General features: G+C 47.2%; 1 protein-coding gene across 4 annotated transcripts; it reads left to right on the top strand.

Moving 5' to 3' along the window:
- The first annotated feature begins 879 nt into the window (after positions 1 to 879).
- On the top strand, positions 880 to 16,523 carry Kcnd1 (potassium voltage-gated channel subfamily D member 1). 4 transcript variants are annotated; one of them, XM_039099410.2, is made up of 7 exons: positions 880 to 1,095; positions 3,292 to 3,655; positions 9,574 to 9,736; positions 9,835 to 9,918; positions 10,010 to 10,108; positions 10,697 to 10,947; positions 14,530 to 15,925. In XM_039099410.2, exons 2-7 carry the CDS (start codon positions 3,324 to 3,326, stop codon positions 14,762 to 14,764), a joined length of 1,164 nt encoding a protein of 387 aa, XP_038955338.1. In that variant the 5' UTR covers positions 880 to 1,095; positions 3,292 to 3,323; the 3' UTR covers positions 14,765 to 15,925. The 4 variants fall into 4 exon arrangements, with proteins under 4 accessions (XP_038955338.1, XP_038955337.1, XP_063135825.1 ...); XM_039099409.2 differs by having other exon boundaries at positions 2,458 to 3,655; XM_063279755.1 differs by having other exon boundaries at positions 1,305 to 3,655.
- The last annotated feature ends 1,811 nt before the right edge of the window (positions 16,524 to 18,334 follow it).

Raw genomic sequence — 18,334 nt, 5'->3', positions numbered from 1 at the left:
GCAGGGCAAGTCAGGAGTATGGAAAGGAAGCAAGTGAGCAGCATGGATGGGTAAATCGCTTTACTACACTTGCCTCACACACCTTTAGTTACTTAAGACTAGGCTTCCTGCCAGGCCTTTCCAACGCCAACCCTGTTCGTGGTACTTCAGTGAATGCTCTAAAGGACACTGTCAAGTTGGGATAAGTCTGACAACTGGGGAAACAAGTCACCCGATCAAGGACATACTGGCAAAGCTGGGGTTAGAACTCACAGACTTCTCCCAGAGGCATTTGGTACTTGGTGTTCTGATACCCAGCAGCAGGGCCCACTATGGAAAGGAGGTGTGAGCTGAGGGCATTGGATACAGACAGATGGGAAGCCTTGCTCTTTTTGGCAAGGGGCCTATGGGTAGGGGGGCGGTACCTGGACTGTCCCCATCGGTACTACTCTTGCCCCTCATTTTGCATTTCCAAATTGGAAGTCCCTCAAGCAAAGTCTGCTTTAGAAGTTGGGCCCTGACTGGTGCTCTCTCTCCCTCCAGAGCAGATCTGGAGGCCTGGTCATCTAAAGAAACATCCCCACCAGTCCCTCCCTCCCCCACCTCTCCCCGCCTTTCCACAGCCTGGGGGCAGGGAGGGGACACAGCACTGCATCATTCCCCATGGCACTCCGCTCTGGGGCCATTAACAGACGCCTCCCCATCGATTGGTTCTGCTAAGTGCTGCTGATTCAGACGGGTGGGGGTGAGGGCCCCTAGGGGCAGTGGGGGTAGGAACTGGGCAGAAAGAAGGGGGAGTCCAGGAAGTAGGAGGTGGGGAGAACTGGCAAAGCTCCCTGCCACCCCCATTTTCCAGATGACGCGACTGAGGCCCAACCAGCTATGTAAGGAGGAGGAGTTTCCCCAGGGTCCCTCTCAAGCTGTCCTAGGGGAGGGGGCTCTGGGAGCCACGTGGCCCCTCCCTGCCTCTCGCTTCATCTCCCGACAAGCTCCAGAGGGGCGGGGAGAGAGCGCTGGAGGAGGAGGAACTCAGCAGCTCTGCAGAGGGGGCCAGGAGCTCCGGTATTTGGTACCCCCAGCCCCAACGCTGTTGCTGCTGCTGCAGCGGGGACACAGGTGAGGACAGCCCTGTGGGGAGAGGGAGGGGACCGTCAATAGCTCTGTCCTTGTCTTTTCCTGGTCCGGTCCCCATGCCCTAGTCATCCTGGAACAGTCCCCAGGGGTCCCACTGGACCTTGTCCTTCTAGAGCTTCCTTCCAAGGACCCAGAAGCCTCCTCCCCCTGTCTCCCACCCCGCCCCCGCTTGTGCCACCTTTCCCTCCTAGGCCTGGCTGTGGCTGCTCTCTTCCTCCTCCTCCTGCTGCTGCTACTGCTGCTGTTATTGCTGCTGCTCCCACTGCTGCTACTGCTGTGGCTGGGTACACACTGCCAGCTCCTCGGTGTATGTTTACCTCAGATCTGCGCTCAACGGTGGGACCCAGCCTTCTGGTCTTCTCTACCAGCATCCTGCAAGGTTCAGCAACCCCTCTCCCGGAAGACACACCCAACTTTCTTCCAATACCCCGCCCCCTCTCCAACCTATTTTGAGGGAATCCCCTTCCTCTTAGCCTAGTCTTTTGAGTTTCCCTTGTGTGCTTAGGGGGCTATATCCAACTTTATAGTACAGTTGTGTATCGGCCCTTCGGGATTCCCTAGACTCCCTCGTTCTCACCTAGAGCTCTTCAGATATGAACCAGACTTCCTAAGCCCCTCCAGGTAACCTCTCTGCCGGCTGTCTCCCAGCGTCTTAAATAAGCCAGTCCCATATACCACTTTAGCTACCCCCGCCCCAATCCTAACCTCTCCTGCCTTCCCTAGATCTCCTGTAGACACCCTCCAGGCTATTCTTGGCAGTGCTAGTCACTCCGGAGATACTTTTTAGCATCTTTACAACCTCCTGGCTACCCTTGAGATGCTCCAGTCCCCTTTTGTGATCTACAAGGGGGCTCCAACCCAGGGATCTTTTCCTGGCAGTCTTCTGGGTGTGGACAGCCCTTCGGCCTCTTTCAAACAGCTCTGGTTCCATCCTCAGCCCTCTGAATGCCCCTACCCATCTCCTCTCCAACCCAACTGAAGGATTACAGACCCTCCATTACTGGGATCTCTTGAGAGTGAGCAACTCCCAACCTATTTCTTGGTCCCTCTGGACACCCTCAGACATCTCTCAGGAATGTGTTGACTTCTTTAGAATCATCTCAGTCTTTCTAGACCTGAAGATCCTTCTTGGTTTCTCTGGCACATCAACCCCTTCTCAGTTCCTTAGAAACCTCCCAAATATCCCCCCAAGCTTCTGTCTGTTTTTCTAGTTCCTTCTCTCTGTGTCTGTCTCTCTGTCTCTGTCTCTGTTTCTCTCTCTCTTTATACACACACACACACACACACACACACACACACACACACACACACACACACTGGTTTCCTTTTCTGGGTCTCTCCAAGCCTCTACCATCCTGGAGATAGCCACATTCTCCTAAATACAACACCCCCAAGTCTCCGAGGGTCTGGGGAGCTGCAGGATGGCGGCAGGTGTGGCCACATGGCTACCATTTGCAAGGGCTGCAGCAGTGGGCTGGCTGCCCTTAGCCCAGCAGCCCCTACCCCCAGCACCGGAGGTGAAGGCATCCCGAGGGGATGAGGTTCTGGTGGTGAACGTGAGTGGTCGGCGCTTTGAAACCTGGAAGAACACGCTGGATCGCTACCCAGACACATTGCTAGGCAGCTCAGAGAAGGAATTCTTCTATGATGCTGAATCTGGCGAGTACTTCTTTGATCGTGACCCTGACATGTTCCGGCACGTGCTGAACTTTTATCGCACAGGCCGACTACACTGCCCCAGGCAGGAGTGCATCCAGGCCTTTGATGAGGAGCTAGCCTTCTATGGCTTAGTCCCAGAGCTTGTTGGTGACTGCTGTCTTGAAGAGTATAGGGACCGCAAGAAGGAGAATGCAGAGCGCCTGGCAGAAGATGAGGAGGCCGAGCAGGCCGGGGAAGGTCCAGCCCTTCCAGCAGGCAGCTCCCTGCGACAGCGACTCTGGAGGGCCTTTGAAAACCCACACACAAGCACTGCAGCACTGGTTTTCTACTATGTGACTGGCTTCTTTATAGCTGTGTCAGTCATTGCCAACGTAGTGGAGACCATCCCATGCCGTGGTCCTGCACGGTGGCCCACAAAAGAGCAGCCGTGTGGTGACCGCTTCCCTACAGCCTTTTTCTGTATGGACACGGCCTGTGTGCTCATATTCACCGGGGAATACCTTCTGCGGCTTTTTGCAGCCCCCAGCCGTTGCCGCTTCCTGCGTAGTGTTATGAGCCTCATCGATGTGGTGGCCATCCTGCCCTACTACATTGGGCTTTTTGTGCCCAAGAACGATGACGTCTCTGGTGCCTTTGTCACCCTACGTGTGTTTCGGGTCTTCCGAATCTTCAAGTTCTCCAGGCACTCCCAGGGCTTGCGGATTCTGGGCTACACCCTCAAGAGCTGTGCTTCCGAGCTAGGCTTCCTCCTCTTTTCCCTCACCATGGCTATCATCATCTTTGCCACTGTCATGTTCTATGCTGAGAAGGGCACCAGCAAGACCAACTTCACAAGCATCCCTGCTGCCTTCTGGTATACCATTGTCACCATGACCACACTTGGGTAAGTATAGACCTTGAGCTGGGAGCTGGCCAACATACCCTTTCTGTAACATTAGGAAGGTACATTAGGAAGGCTAGAACCAGAACTCAACGCTTCTATGGTGATGGACGTCATCCCTACAAAATACATGCTCTGCCTCTGCCTGCCATCCCTCTTTTTGTTTGCTTTGGATTTTGTTTTGTTACTGTTGATTTTCTACATGGGGTTTCTCTGTGTAGCCCTGGCTCTCCTGGAACTATCTCTGTAGACCAGGCTGGCCTTAAACTCACAGATCGGCCTGCCTTTGTCTCCCAAGGGCTAGGATTAAAGGGATGCACCACCACCACCCAGTTTCTACCACCCCATTTTTGTGACAGGTTTGTCATGCTATGTATAGTCAAACATATTATTCTCCTGCCTCCACTTTCCAAGTGGCCGGGATCACAGATACATAACAGCATGGTTGTCTCCTTGATCCCCTTTTGAGCTCTAGTTTGGTAATCTGTGACCATTCAGAGAGCTGGCTTTAGAGAATTGGCACGATAGTATACACTGCTTCTGCAGAGGATCCAAATTTTGTTCCCAGTACCCAAGTTAGATGGCTCACAACTCCCTGTAATTCCAGTTCCTGAGGATCTGATGTCTTTGGCCTTCTAGGCATCTGCGCACTTGTGCACATATCTGCACACAGCTACATAATATACATAATAGAAAATAATAAGAATAAATCATATTTTTTTTAGTTTGTAGTTTTTTTGAGATAGAATTTCTCTATGCACCCTTGGCTGGCCTGGGACTTGTTATATAGACGAGGCTGGTCTTGAACTCATAGAAATCTGCCTGCCTCTGTCTCCAAAGTGCTGACATTAAATGTATGTTGCCTCCAAGTCTGGCAAAATAAATCTCTTAAAATAAAATTTAAGGGACTGTAGAGATGGCTTACTGGTTAAGAAAACTTGGTTTGGTTCCCAGCACCCTCATAGCAACTAACAACCATCTGAAATTCCAGTTCCAATTGAATTCTGACCTCCTTCGACACTGAATACATGTGGTACACACTTGTGCAGGCAGGCAGAACACTCAGGCATGTAAAGTGAAATAAATCAATATTAAAAAAATAAAATTTAGGGGCAAGAGAGATGGCTCAGCGGTTAAGACCACTAACTGTTCTCCCAGAGGTCCTAAGTTCAAATCTAAGCAACCACATGGTGGCTCACAACCATCTGTAATGAGATCTGATGCCCTCTTCTGGTGTGTCTGAAGACAGCGACAATGTACTTATATAGAATAAATAAATAAATCGTAAAAAAAAATAATAAAATTTAACTTGGTTAGTGGAACACACCTATAGTCCCAACACCCCAGGAACAGAGGCAGGTGGGGGGCTCTGTGAGTTCAAGGCTAGCCTGGTTTACATATTGAGTTCTACTGCTGAAACTATACAGTAAGATCCCATCTTAAAAAGAATAAATTAGGGTTGGAGAGATGACTCAGTGGTTAAGAGCGCTGACTGCTCTTCCGGAGGTTCTGAGTTCAATTCCCAGCAACCACATGGTGGCTCACAACCATCTGTAAAGAGATCTGATGCCCTCTTCTGGTGTGTCTGAGGACAGCGACAGTGTACTCATCATAGCTATAAAATAAATACATGTTAAAATTATATGAGACAAGTCAGAAGGTGTGGTGGTATATCTTTGATCCCAGCATTTAAGTGTCAGAGGCACGCAGATCTCTGTCAATTTGAGGCTAGCCTGGAGTACAGAGCAAGTTCCAGATCAGTGAGGTTACATAGCATGGCCCTATCTTTAAAAATGTGTAAGGAGTTATATTTAAAGTTTTGAATCCTTCTCAGCACTGATCATACCTTGATATTTCTGGGTCAGAGTTTAGGACCTTTGTCACTCTTTCTCTTCCTACTTCCTGAGGGTCCCAGTTTCCTTCTCTGTCTCTCTCTCTCTTTTTTTTAAAGTGCCCTTGCCTGGCAATTTATTTTTCAGGTTCCTTCTCCTTCTCTTAGAGATGGTGTTACATTATGTAGCCCAGGCTTGCCTTTTAGTCCAAGTGATTTCAGAGTCAAAAGCAACCTTCCTACATCAGCCTAACTCTACTTGGATTGTAGGCACAAAGCACCGTGTTAGGTTCCCCTTTGTAAGGGGGAAGCAGTCACTAGGAGAGGATTCAGTGATACCATGTGAGTTCTCTGAATACTTCTGCCACAGGATACACAGTTTCCTATCACTTTTTTTTTTTTTTTTTTGAGGATTCATGTCAAGTCTGTCAGCCTTCTAGAATCGTCTGCTGTGCAAGCATTGCCTCTGGGACTTAGTGATTCTTGATGTTTTCCAGAAGTTATTTTTAGCATTACTTTTCTCTTCCTTGAGATAGATTCTTCCTGAGAAGGCCAAGCTGCCCTTAACCTCACCATCCTCCTGCCTCTGCTTCCTGAGTACTGGGATTCCAGGCCCAGGGAACCCACCTGGCTAAATCCATATTAATTTTTACTGCCAATCCCTGAGAGGAAACAGTTCAGAGAGATGCAGTGAATGGAACCAGCCATCTCACCATGCTCTTTTTTTTTTTTTTTTTTTTTTTTTAGCGGGGGAGGCCATTATTGGAGCCTAAACCCAACATGTCACCACAGTAGCCACAGGCTCTGTCCCAGCTCTCATAAATACTGTTTAGTTTTGTGGCAGAATCTCCATTTGTACACCAAGCTGGCTTCAGATTTATGTGAATCCTTTTCTTGTCTCTGTCTCTTAAGTGCTAGGAGGCAAGTTCCACACCAGAGAGGCTACCTAGCATGACCCTATTTTTAAGAATATGTAAAGGGTTATATATAAATTTTTTAATCCTTCTCAACAGGATTCTAGGCTTGTACCACAATTCACAGCTTCCTCTCTGTCTGTCATGATGTGTGTGCACCCGTGTGCGTGTGTGTGTGCGCACGCACATTTGTGTGTGAATGTGTACCTTCACTCTGTATGTATTTTTAAGTTATTATTGTAAGTATGTATGGTGTATGAGTGTCAGCCATATGTACATGTAATAGCATGTATGTGGAGGTCAGAAGACAACTTCCTAGAGTTGGTTCTTTCCTTCTACCTTTACCTGGACTCCAGGGATTTAAATCAGGTTGTCAACCTTGCAAGGTAAGCAAGCTCTTTGCAGCTGGGACTTCTTGTTGGCCTCTGTTGGTATGTATTTTTTGACAACACATGCTTTCAACCGTGTGACCTTAACTGGCCTGGAACTTGCTATGTAGACCATGCTGGTCTTTTTTTTTTTTTTCGGAGCTGGGGACCGAACCCAGGGCCTTGCGCTTGCTAGGCAAGCGCTCTACCACTGAGCTAAATCCCCAACCCCGACCATGCTGGTCTTAAACTCACAGAGATCCACATGCCTCTGCCTCCCAAGTGCTCAGACTAAAGGTGCGTGCCACCACATTCTGCCACTTTTATATTTTGAGATGGGTCTCTTGTTGAGACAGAGGCTCATCCACTTAGCTAGATTGGCTGAGCACTGAATTCCAGGGCTATGCTGATCTTTGCCCTCCAGGGCTGGGATTATAGGCCCATGCCACTGATGATACAGTGTTTTTTATGAATTCTGGAGATTTGAACTCGGGTCCTTACACTTGCATGCACAGCTAGTATTTTACTGACTGAGCCATTCCCCCAGCCTCCTTACAGTGTTTATAAAGATACTGTGCAGAGCAGATGCTGTGATTCTTCTCTAAATTCTTCCCATTGCTAGAATTATGTAGGCTGTTGCTATTCACTATCCCTAGAATGAATGACTGAATTTGGTCAGTGCCTTAATAGAAGCACAAAAGTTTCTCAAAGGAGTGATTAATTTTGATTGGAAGTTCATGATTGCACCAAATCAATGAATCTTGAGTCCTACCAGCAGGGGGTTGGGGATTTAGCTCAGTGCCCAGCTCCGAAAAAGAGAAAAAAAAAAGAGTCCTACCAGTTGAGTTGGCAGTAGATATCTTGATGCCTTTTGCTACATGCAGACCTCAGAACAACTGTGATAGTATGTGATATCTCATGGCTCGGAAGTGAGGCTTAGTCCAAGGTGACTTATCACATAGCTGGAAATGCTCACGTCATGGAGGCCTTGGAACAGAGTCCTGAATGCTTAGATCAAATGAAAAGCTCTGGACATAAAAAGAAAGCTCAACTGATAGAGTGCTTGCCTCACACCTCTAAAGCTCTGAGTTCAATCTCCCAACACCACGTGAATCCAGCAGGATTCCTATAATCCCAGAATTGGGGAGATAGAAGCGAAAGGATCAGAAGTTCAAGGTAATCCTCAGATACATAGTAAGTTTGAGGTCTGCCTGGGATATGTGAATCGCTGCCCAACAAAACAATGATAACAGCAACACCACATACAATTCAAAAGACTAAGAAAGAGCAATTCTTTTCCTCTTTTACAAAACAAGTCAGTAAGCAGTTGCTTCTTTCTGCTCTACCTCTATCAGAGAGGGGAGGCTTGGAGGAAGGCAGGGGAGTTTTGAGGCTCTTTCAAGGCTTCTTCTGGGAGGAAGGGTCCTTCCTCTCAGGAGATAGGAACAGGCAGATCTCTATGAGTTCAAGGCCAACCTATCTACCAAGAGAAAGCCGGACAGTGGTGGCACAGTCCTTTAGAGTCCCAGTACTCGGGAAGCAGGGGCAAATTGATCTCTGAGTTTGAAGCCAGCCTGGTCTACAAAGAGAATCCAGAACAGCAAAGACCAGAGAGACCCTGTCTGAAAAAGAATAAAAAATAAAATAAAATAAAAAGAAAAGCTCCTTTCTAGAAAATGTAGGGACTACTCCTGGAATACAGAGCCTCTTTTTTTTTTTTTTTTTGGTTCTTTTTTTTTTCGGAGCTGGGGACCGAACCCAGGGCCTTGCACTTCCTAGGCAAGCGCTCTACCACTGAACTAAATCCCCAGCCCCAATACAGAGCCTCTTATCTGACCTGTGTTGGTGGGACTCTCCCCAGTCTTCATTTCTTGTTTTCCTTTCTGCTTAGTATTAGTAGATTTCCAGCTGACAGTGATGCCCAATGCATAGCTTACATAGGGACAGCAGATATAGAAACTGAAGGCAGCCCTGCTTCTCTCTCATTTGACCTCTACTGCAAGGGACTAGAGAGGTCTTTCTCCACATTTTGTCCTTTGTTATGGAATTCCTAAATGCTAATTCTCAAAATTTTTTAGTGTAACAAACTCAAGCTGGGGTTAAATAAATTGACTCAGAGGTTAAGAGCTCCTGCTGCTTTTTCAAAGAACCTGGGTTCAAATTCCAGGACTTCCATGTGATCATTACAACTGTCTGTAACCCCAGTTCCAGAGAATATGACACCCTCTTCTGGCCTCCATGGGCAACCAGTCAAGGTGCACTATATATATATGAAAACACTCACATGCATACAAATAAATAAATAAATCTTTAAAAAGAAAGAAAGTGAAATTAGGGCTGGAAAGATAGCTTCATGTTTAAAAACACTTCTCTTACATAGGACCCAGTTTTCCTTTCCAGTACGTCCATAGTGGCTCCCAACCATATTAAGTTCAGTTGCAGTGAATCTGACACTCACTTCTGGCCTAGTCAGGTACCCGGCCAGCATCCATGTGACACACATATGTACATATAGGCACACACTCATTCACATACAATAAAACTTTAAAAGAAAGGAGGATAGAAAGAAAGGAAGGAAGGAAGGAAGAAGGGAAGGAAGGAAGAGAGAGAGAAAGAAAGAAGCTGAAGTTCAGAAAGTTCATATGCTTGCCAACGTGTATTGAGCACTTCAGGAGTGGGTGGGTGGCAGGGGTAGGTGGGTGGTAGGAATGGGTGGGTGGCAGGGGTAGGTAGGTGGCAGGAGTGGGTGGGTGGAATGGGGGTACCAAACACCTCTTCTAACCTTGGCATGCTTTCTGTCTTTCCCAGGTATGGCGACATGGTGCCTAGCACCATCGCAGGCAAAATTTTTGGGTCCATCTGCTCACTTAGTGGTGTCTTGGTCATTGCCTTGCCTGTACCAGTCATTGTGTCTAACTTCAGCCGTATATACCACCAGAACCAGCGTGCTGACAAGCGCCGAGCACAGCAGGTAACTCTGTCTCTCCTTCTGAGCACTGGCATTCCTGACGACCCAAGCCTGTCTTGCTCCTGGGCTCACCTATCTGACCTTTTGTCTCCTCTCTGTAGAAGGTACGCCTGGCAAGAATCCGGTTGGCAAAGAGTGGTACCACCAACGCCTTCTTGCAGTATAAGCAAAATGGGGGCCTTGAGGTGGGAATGGGCCTTTACTGGGAGTGGGGAGGGTGAGCAGGGATAGGAGGGGAAGGGGCTCATCACCTGTTCTCTACTCTGTCTGTTCTAGGACAGTGGCAGTGGGGAGGGACAGATGCTGTGCGTTAGGAGCCGCTCTGCTTTCGAACAACAGCATCACCATCTGCTGCATTGTTTGGAGAAGACTACGGTGAGGCCAAACAGGAGGCTGCATTGGTAGTGGGTGGGGGGGAGGTCCGCCTGACACCAACCTCATTGACATGGAAGCCGTAGCACTCAATTGTAGAGATCACATGATACTTTAAGAGGCTGAATCTTTTTTTTCAAAAATATCTTTAAATTTTATTTGTATGAGTACACTGTAGTTGTCTTCAGATACACCAGAAGAGGGCATCAGATCCCATTACAGATGGTTGTGAGTCACCATGTGGTTGCTGGGATTTGAACTCAGGACCTCTGGAAGAGCAGTCAGTGCTCTTAACCACTGAGCCATCTCTCCAGCCCAAGTCTTATGGCACAGGCAGATGATCTCTGTATCTCTCTGTGTTCCAGGCCAGCCTGGTCTACATAGTGAATCTCAGGCCAGCCAAGGCTACATAGGCTGCACCTTGTCTCAAACCAAACCAAACCAAAGCAAACAAAACAAAGAATAAAAAGCGACTTCTAGGATGGGCAAGGAAGCAGGAAGGACTGACTTTTCTTAAGCAAAGACCTGGGAGTTGTACCAGCTCTCATGACATAGGGTACTCTGTGATTCCTGCTTCCCTTCTGCCCACAGTGTCATGAGTTCACAGACGAGCTCACTTTCAGTGAGGCCCTTGGAGCTGTCTCACTGGGTGGTCGCACCAGCCGCAGTACCTCAGTATCATCCCAGCCAATGGGGCCTGGGAGCCTGTTTTCATCCTGCTGCTCTAGAAGGGGAGAGCGCAGAGCCATCCGCCTTGCCAACTCTACTGCGTCTGTCAGCCGTGGCAGCATGCAGGAGCTAGACACACTAGCGGGTCTTCGGAGGAGCCCTGCCCCTCAGAGGTAAGTACCTGGCTCACCTGTTTGACCACCGTTGGGAAGAATTTGGATCATGGGTTTGAGATTGTGAGTGTAGGCTTAGCAAGTAAAGTCCAACCCCAAATTCCTCTGTACAAGAAGGACCTTTAGTTTGTCTTGGGAACGCTTCATTTTTTTTCAAAATTTTATAATACAGGGTCTTGCTTTGTTTAAGACCAAGTTGGCCTCAAACTGATGATAATTCTGCTTCAGCCATCGAGTGCTAGAACGCAAACATTACTGCCATCTGCCCTTCATTCTTTTAGGTACTTTAGATGGAATAGCAATAAGGGCATAGCCCTAACCATCCAGGAAGCTACAGCAGGAGAATCACTTGAACTGGGGATGTCAGTCAGTGATAGAACGTTGCTTAGTATGCTGGAAGCCTTAGGTTTTATCTCCCCCAACACACATACACATACACACACACACACACACACACACACACACACACACACACACACACAGGCTTAGGAGAGAGGGTGGATTCTTGTGTCCTGAAACTCACGTTCTAATAGGAAAAGGCAATTGACAAACAAATCCAGACTGCATACTGGGTCAGACATTTGTAAGTAGCACAATGAAAAGGAAATCGGGGGCTGGAGAGATGGCTCAGTGGTTAAGAGCACTGACTGCCCTTCCAGAGGTCCTGAGTTCAAATCCCAGCTACCACATGGTGGCTCACAACCATCTGTAATGGGATCCAATGCCCTCTTCTGGTGTGTCTGAAGACAGCTATGGTGTACTCACATAAAATACATATATCTTTAAAAAATATTTTGAAAAAAGAAAAGGAAATCAGGAACAAAGGCCAAAGAATACTGAGCAGAGGATGGTACAGAGGTTAGTTCTAGATTTATTTTGAATTACTATCTCAGTGTGGGCATGTGCATGGGAGTGCAGTTACCCATGGAAGCCCTAGGCTTAGATCCCCAGGCGCTCTAGTTTCGGGAGGTTGTGAGCTACTCGATGTGGGTGCCAAGAGCCAAGTGTGGGTCCTCTGTTAGATCAGTACTCAACCACTGAGCCATTCCTCTAGCCTCAGGTTTTCTCTTTAAAAAAACTCTTTCCAGGCTGAGAGTAGTGGCACAAACCTTTATTCCCAGTACTCAGGAGGCAAATGTACCCTGATATCTGTGAGTTCAAGTTCAGCCAGAGCTATATAGTGAGGCCTATTTCAAAAAATAAATACCATTTTTAGTACTGGGAATGGAACCTAGGGCTTCACAAAGGTTGAATACTCTGTCACTGAACAATGTGTAGGGAGATGCAGTTGTAGTAGTGTAGTCAAGAGAAGCTTTTCTGGGGCTAGCAAGATAGCACAGTGGCTAAGAGCGATTGTTGCTCTTGAAGAGGGCCCAAGTTTGATTCCAAGAACCCATACATGGTGGTCCTCAACCACCTCTGCCTCCAGTCCCATGGGATCTGATGACTTCTTCTGACCTCCATAGACACTAGGCATGCATGTGGTACATGCAGACAAAATACTTATGCACATGAAATAAAACAAAATTGTAGGCATAAATTTTTTGCAACTTACTTTTAATACGGGCTCAACCTTTCCTCTAGCCCACAACCAAGCAGAGGTGAACTTAATCTTCTTTCTCACCAGTTCAGTCCCATAGCAAACACCAAATACAACTCAGTAGCTGCAGACCAGTCCTATAGGCAGGCAGACACCAGGCACGAACCAGCAGTTACAGGTCAAGCCTGAAGAAACCACCAGACTCGCCAACTGGCCTAAGAGGCAAGGGCTCGGGAAGTAGCAACCTGGCTCAGGAACCTCACAAGCAGTTCTTTTCAAGTTTCTCTCAATGGAGGCATTACCACAAGTTGAGCTCAGTGCTCTTAAAATGAACCAATACCTGCATGTTGTTAGAGAAGAATAGGGAGTTGAAGCAAACCAAACCAATGCTCAGTGCTGGTCTCCCACTGTCTGTGGGGTCATATTTATACTCCTTCCTCACAGGTCCTCTCACATGATTGCTATGTCCTTTCACTTGTGTCTGCCTCAGGAAAATATCATTTGACTAACTATCCAAAGAAACTAGAAGTTTCCATTCACAAAATAATTCTTTTTTTTGAGATTTATTTATTTTATGTATGCAAGTACACAGTAGCTGTCTTCGGGCATTGGACCCCATTACAGGTGGTGGTGAGCCACCATGTGGTTGCTGGGAATTGAACTCAGGACTTCCAGAAGAGCAGCCAGTACTCTTAAACGCTAAGCCATCTCTCCAGCCCCACAAAATAATTCTTAAAAAATTTTTTAAAGAAAAGCAAAGCTTTTCTGAGATGGTGTCTGAGTCCATGTCTGAAGGAGGCAAGGGAGTGAGCCATACATACTACATACATACATACATATATATATATGTAACTACAAGAATAATTTTCCAGATAGTGTTTAGCCCATGCAAATGTCCAGAGGCCTCAGTACACCAGGAGTCTGGCAAGGAAACTACTATTCACAGAGTAGAAAGTGGGGGACAAACAGGAAGGTAGACAATCAGGAAGGAATGAGAACTCAGTTTTATTCTTAGTGTTGACCTTTTCCACACATTGTTCCCCCACCCCAACACACAGGGTTTCTCTATATGTAACCTTGGCTATCCTGGACCTTACTCTGTAGACCAGGCTGGCCTTAAATTTAAAGATCCACATGCCACTGCCTCCAGAGTGCTGGGATTAAAGGCACATGCCACCACTGCCTGGCTAGCGTAGACTTTTAAACTTTTTGTTTGTTTGGTTTGTTTTTGAAATAGAGTCTCACTATGTGGCCGAAAGATGGCCTTAGACTCAGGATCTGTCTGCCTTAACCTCTCGAGTGGCAGAATTTCTGGTGGGCGCCACCATTACCTTTTGCTAGTATAGACTCTTGCAGTAATTTTGGCATTGTTAAAGATGACAAGAGGGACTGTGGAGATGGCTCTGTGCTTGAAGAGTACTTATTGGGCAGGGCAGTGGTGGTGTATGCTTTTCATCCCAGCACTTGAGAGGCAGAGGCAGGTGGATCTCTGTGAGTTCCAGCTTGGTCTATGAAGCTGGCCCCAAAACAGCCAGGGCTACATAGAGAAACCCTATCTGGAAGAAACAAAACAAATACATAGTACTTATGCTCTTGCAGAGGATCTGGGTTCAATTCCTGGCACCTATAACCATTCCCTCACACCAGTTTCAGTGATCTGATGCCCTGTCCTGACTTCCCTTGGGTACCAGGAATGCACATATACATAGACAAACATGACAAGGCTCTGGATTTAGTCTTCAGCACCACACAAAACTGTGTGTGTGTGCATACTGTGTTGAGGCACCTTGTCTCATTTATTATTTCATCTGAGGAAAATTTTTTATTTCCATGCTACAATTAAAGAGGGATGTAATGATCGTGATTTGAACCTAAGACCAACTGACTCGAGAATCCACGTCCCTTGCCATAACTGAGGATGCAGAGAGAATTTGCAGCACAGTCCAAGGGACCCAGTAGGCGTTTAATGACTGTGAAAACTGTATGGTAACTACTCAGCTGGCTTTTTAAGAGTATCCTATCTTCCCCACCCCTGTTCACAGCCGCTCAAGCCTCAATGCCAAGCCCCATGACAGCCTTGACCTGAACTGTGAGAGCCGGGACTTCGTGGCTGCCATCATCAGTATCCCCACCCCTCCTGCCAACACGCCAGATGAGAGTCAACCTTCCTCCCCTGGTGGCGGTGGCAGTGGTGGCATGGCTAACACCACCCTCAGGAACTCCAGCTTGGCTACTCCGTGCCTCCTCCCTGAGACTGTCAAGATCTCTTCCCTGTGAGGAATGGGCCTGCCCATTCAGAGGGCCTTCTTTATTCTTGGGAACTCCTTTCCAAAGCCATATTTTGGGGAGGCAAAGAGGGACAGACCCGGGAACTCCTTATGCCCCCAGACAAGAACTATGCAATGGAGTTTCATAGAATGGCCCATCTGATGGGGAAGTAGGGAACGAGGAACTTCCCTCAGTTCAGACAGTTTTTCTTGTGGGAGCTTGAAGCATGGGACTCCATAGGTCCCTGGCCTCCTTGCCCCAGCATGCTGGGACTGGCCTCTCTCTCCTAGCTGGCCTCTTGCATGCCTCTTCCCTTGGGCCCTCTGAGGCAGGTTAAAGCTTTCTATAGTCTGACATTTGAGGTCTGGTCTGACAAGAGTTGAGAGTTTCTCTTCTCTTTGGTTGTGTTGCGCAGGTTTGGGGGTTCAGGGAAGAGAACCCTCAACTCTAATTTAGCCTCTAGGGGGCAAGGTTTTGTCCTTCTCAGGCCCAGCATTTCCCAGATTTGGAAGCTTGGAATGCAACCCTGGGCTGGCTTAATGGGCTGTGGCCTCTGTAGTGACCTGCTACCCTCAAGCTTTGCCTGAGGGGGTCAGGCTGCTTCTCCCAACAAAGAGATAGCACAAACACTACCCTCCCCTGGCTAGCTGCTGGAAGTGACTTCCTGCCACCTGTCTTCTGCTGGGCCTCCAGCAAACTAGCAATAGCAGCTGCTGTCATACCAATGTGCAAAGCCTCGGACCAATTCGCTGCAGCATATACATGTGCTCTGATCAGATGGGCCACATCTAACTACTCTCTTCTCTGATGTGCTCCCTTCTTGGGTTGGTCTGCAGTCTGGACCTGCTGAGATAAGAGACTAACATCCAGCAAGAGCTGGCGTGGGCTGGTTTCATATTCTTGGGCAGAAATCCAGAAATAGTGTGGGCAGAGGACAAAATTGTTCCTGACCCCTGGGAGAGATAGAAGATATCGCCTCCTTCTCTGCTGTAACTCCTTTTGCTCGCTGTCTTCTCCTCCCTCTTGGGTCACTTGGATCTATGCTCTCAGACCGAATCTCACGTTATCTCAGGTTCCCTTGTCTCCAGCTCTGTCCCTCTAAAGCTGGCAGCTGACAAAGATGAAGTTTTCATCAGTCAATAAAACCTAAGAGGAGAGATGTGGACCGAACATCTACCGACTCTGTGGATTGACTTTGAGGGCTGGGTTCGGCTGAGGGGTTAAGAACACTGTGGTCTCACTTTCTTTCAACAGTGAAGGGGCACTGGTGTGGGTAGATGGGTGGTAGATGGGTAGATGGGTGCTGTCTTCTTGAAGATGTGGATCATAGAGAAATGAAAGAGGGTGCTTTGAAGAGTTGGTCTCTGTAGGCAGTGAAACAGGCCGGATGGTCCTAAAACTGATGTACCTTAGGTAATATTCTATTCCAGATCCTTTATTCATAGAAGGAGAAGCCAAGATCTAGAGCAACATGGAGTTACTTTGAGGGGGAACTTAAGACCATGCTTCCTGATAGCAAAAACCTATAAATCTAACCCTAATAGAATGATTACTGATTTTGGTAATAATCCCCCTTCCTCATGGATAGCTCCTCCATTATATTGTTCTATTCTGGATACCAGCTACACCAGGCTAGTATGAGACTGAGTTGTGTAGAGCCCTGTGAAGACCAATCTTGGATTCAGATTGACATATTTCAGTTCTTGGATGAGAGACTCACTCTTTGTGTCAAGTTGTTAATTTGAAGTAGAGATAGTAATTTCTTCATTCACCAAATATTTGCTAACAGCCACTTATGTACTAGCACTAAGGTACACTGACGGGCAAAGTAGCATTATTAGATCTAATGTTCCTAGATAGGCATGGAAGGCAGACAAACAATCACAGTACAGTGTGGTATAACTGAGACTGCTGCATTACAGAAGCATGTAGATGGCCAGGTAACCTACACTGGCCAGACTTCAAGGAAGGAGGTGGAGTTAGTCAAGCAAGAGATGGGAGGCTAAAGTCGTGGGTGGATCATTTCTCGGCCTTTTGGCTAAGATCAAGTGTAAAAAACGTGGGTGGAGGGCACAGTGTGTCCAGTGATCTGGAGGTCAGGATGAGTGGAAGGCCTTTGGGGAACTGAAAGTAGTTTTAAACTGGCTGGAAAGGGGAGTGAGTGCAAGACTGAAGGAGGGAAGTAGATAGTACAAATTGCAAAAGGCTTTTGAAACAGAGATGGATTTGGGACTTTGTCCCAGGTATAGTAGGGGGGGAGCGGGGAGAGAACCACTGAAGACTCAGAAACAGGCAAGGCAATACGTTTGCATTTCAGAAGGATAATTTTGGCCATGGGGGATAAGCTATGGAGTAAAAGTCTTAGATGAAGAAGGATCAGCCAAGGGTTTTTGTGGTAGTCCATTTGGTAGGGGATGTTGGCTAGGATAATAGCAGTAGAATTGGAGAGGCGTGAAATTCCAGAGATAGAATGGGCAGAACTTGGAATTAATAGCAGGTGAGAGCTGGAGAAGAGGAAACAGTCAAATTTGATTTTTAAGTTTCTAGTCTGGGCAATGGCTAGCTAAGGGGGTCTTTTGCTGTTGAAGGAGATTCCTACCATACTAGGTATATAGTAAGTATGGGGTGAAGGCTAGTCATGAATATGAGTTCAGTTTTAGATGCCGAGCAGAGAGCCAATAGGAAATGGGATATACAGGTCTGAAGACAGCCATTAGACAACTCAGGGTAATGTTTATAGGTATTTGGCAGAAATCTCTGACCACGGAAGTCCTGTAGCTATGAGTCCCCTCCTCTTACGAAGACACAGGAACAGTAAACCTTACTAGGACCCATATTTACCCACGAATTACTGATACCTTTCAGGGAAAAAAGTTTCATCTGAAGGGAGGAGGTTAGGTGGTCTTTCTGTTTCCCCCAAATATCTTTTGTTGGAGACAGTCCCAACATGTAGTCCTGGCTACCCTTGAACTAATTCCTTCCCTCTCCCTCTCCTCCTTCTCCCTCTCCCACCATCCCCCTCTTTCACACACACACACAATTTCTTAAAATTAATTTACGATGTTTTGTTTTCATGTATGTATTTTTCATCACATGCATGTGTAGTGGAGGGTGTCAGTTCCCTGGGACTGGAGTTACACGTGGTTGTGAGCCCCAACGTGGGTGCTAGAATTGAACGTGAGTCCTTGGGAAGAGGACTAAGCCATCTTACTCTGAGCCGTTTCTCCAGCTCCTGGCTTTGAGCTCTTGATCCTACTGCCTGAGCCTCCAGAGTGATGATAATACCGGTTTTGATATTGCACTTTTGTTAGGTAATCTCAAAAGAGACAATGATTTGTATAAGGTTAATAGTTCATAATGATCCACGTATGCCTAGAACTGATGTCTTCTTTATAAAGAATCAAAGTCCACGATTCTTCTGCACTACACGGGTTCTAATTTATATAGCACTTACTATGTGCAATGCACAGAACCAGGTCGTTTATTGGCATTAGTTTCTAACACACAGAAATTATTACTGCTGGGTAGCGGTTTAATCCCAGCACTCGGGAGGCAGAGGTAGGCAGATCTTGTTAGAGG

Source organism: Rattus norvegicus, chromosome X, assembly GCF_036323735.1.
Source record: "Rattus norvegicus strain BN/NHsdMcwi chromosome X, GRCr8, whole genome shotgun sequence".
Classification (NCBI taxonomy): domain Eukaryota; kingdom Metazoa; phylum Chordata; class Mammalia; order Rodentia; family Muridae; genus Rattus; species Rattus norvegicus.
Note: the sequence above shows the minus strand (reverse complement) of the source record. Positions and strands in the feature narration are given on the sequence as shown.

Excerpts from the sequence above, each read along its gene's own strand:
- Kcnd1 (NM_001105748.1), top strand. The coding sequence starts at position 2,535 with ATGGCGGCAGGTGTGGCCACATGGCTACCATTTGCAAGGGCTGCAGCA. Across the intron at positions 9,737-9,834 it reads ACAAGCGCCGAGCACAGCAG|AAGGTACGCCTGGCAAGAAT; the intron begins GTAACTCTGTCT and ends TCCTCTCTGTAG. Across the intron at positions 9,919-10,009 it reads AGCAAAATGGGGGCCTTGAG|GACAGTGGCAGTGGGGAGGG; the intron begins GTGGGAATGGGC and ends TGTCTGTTCTAG.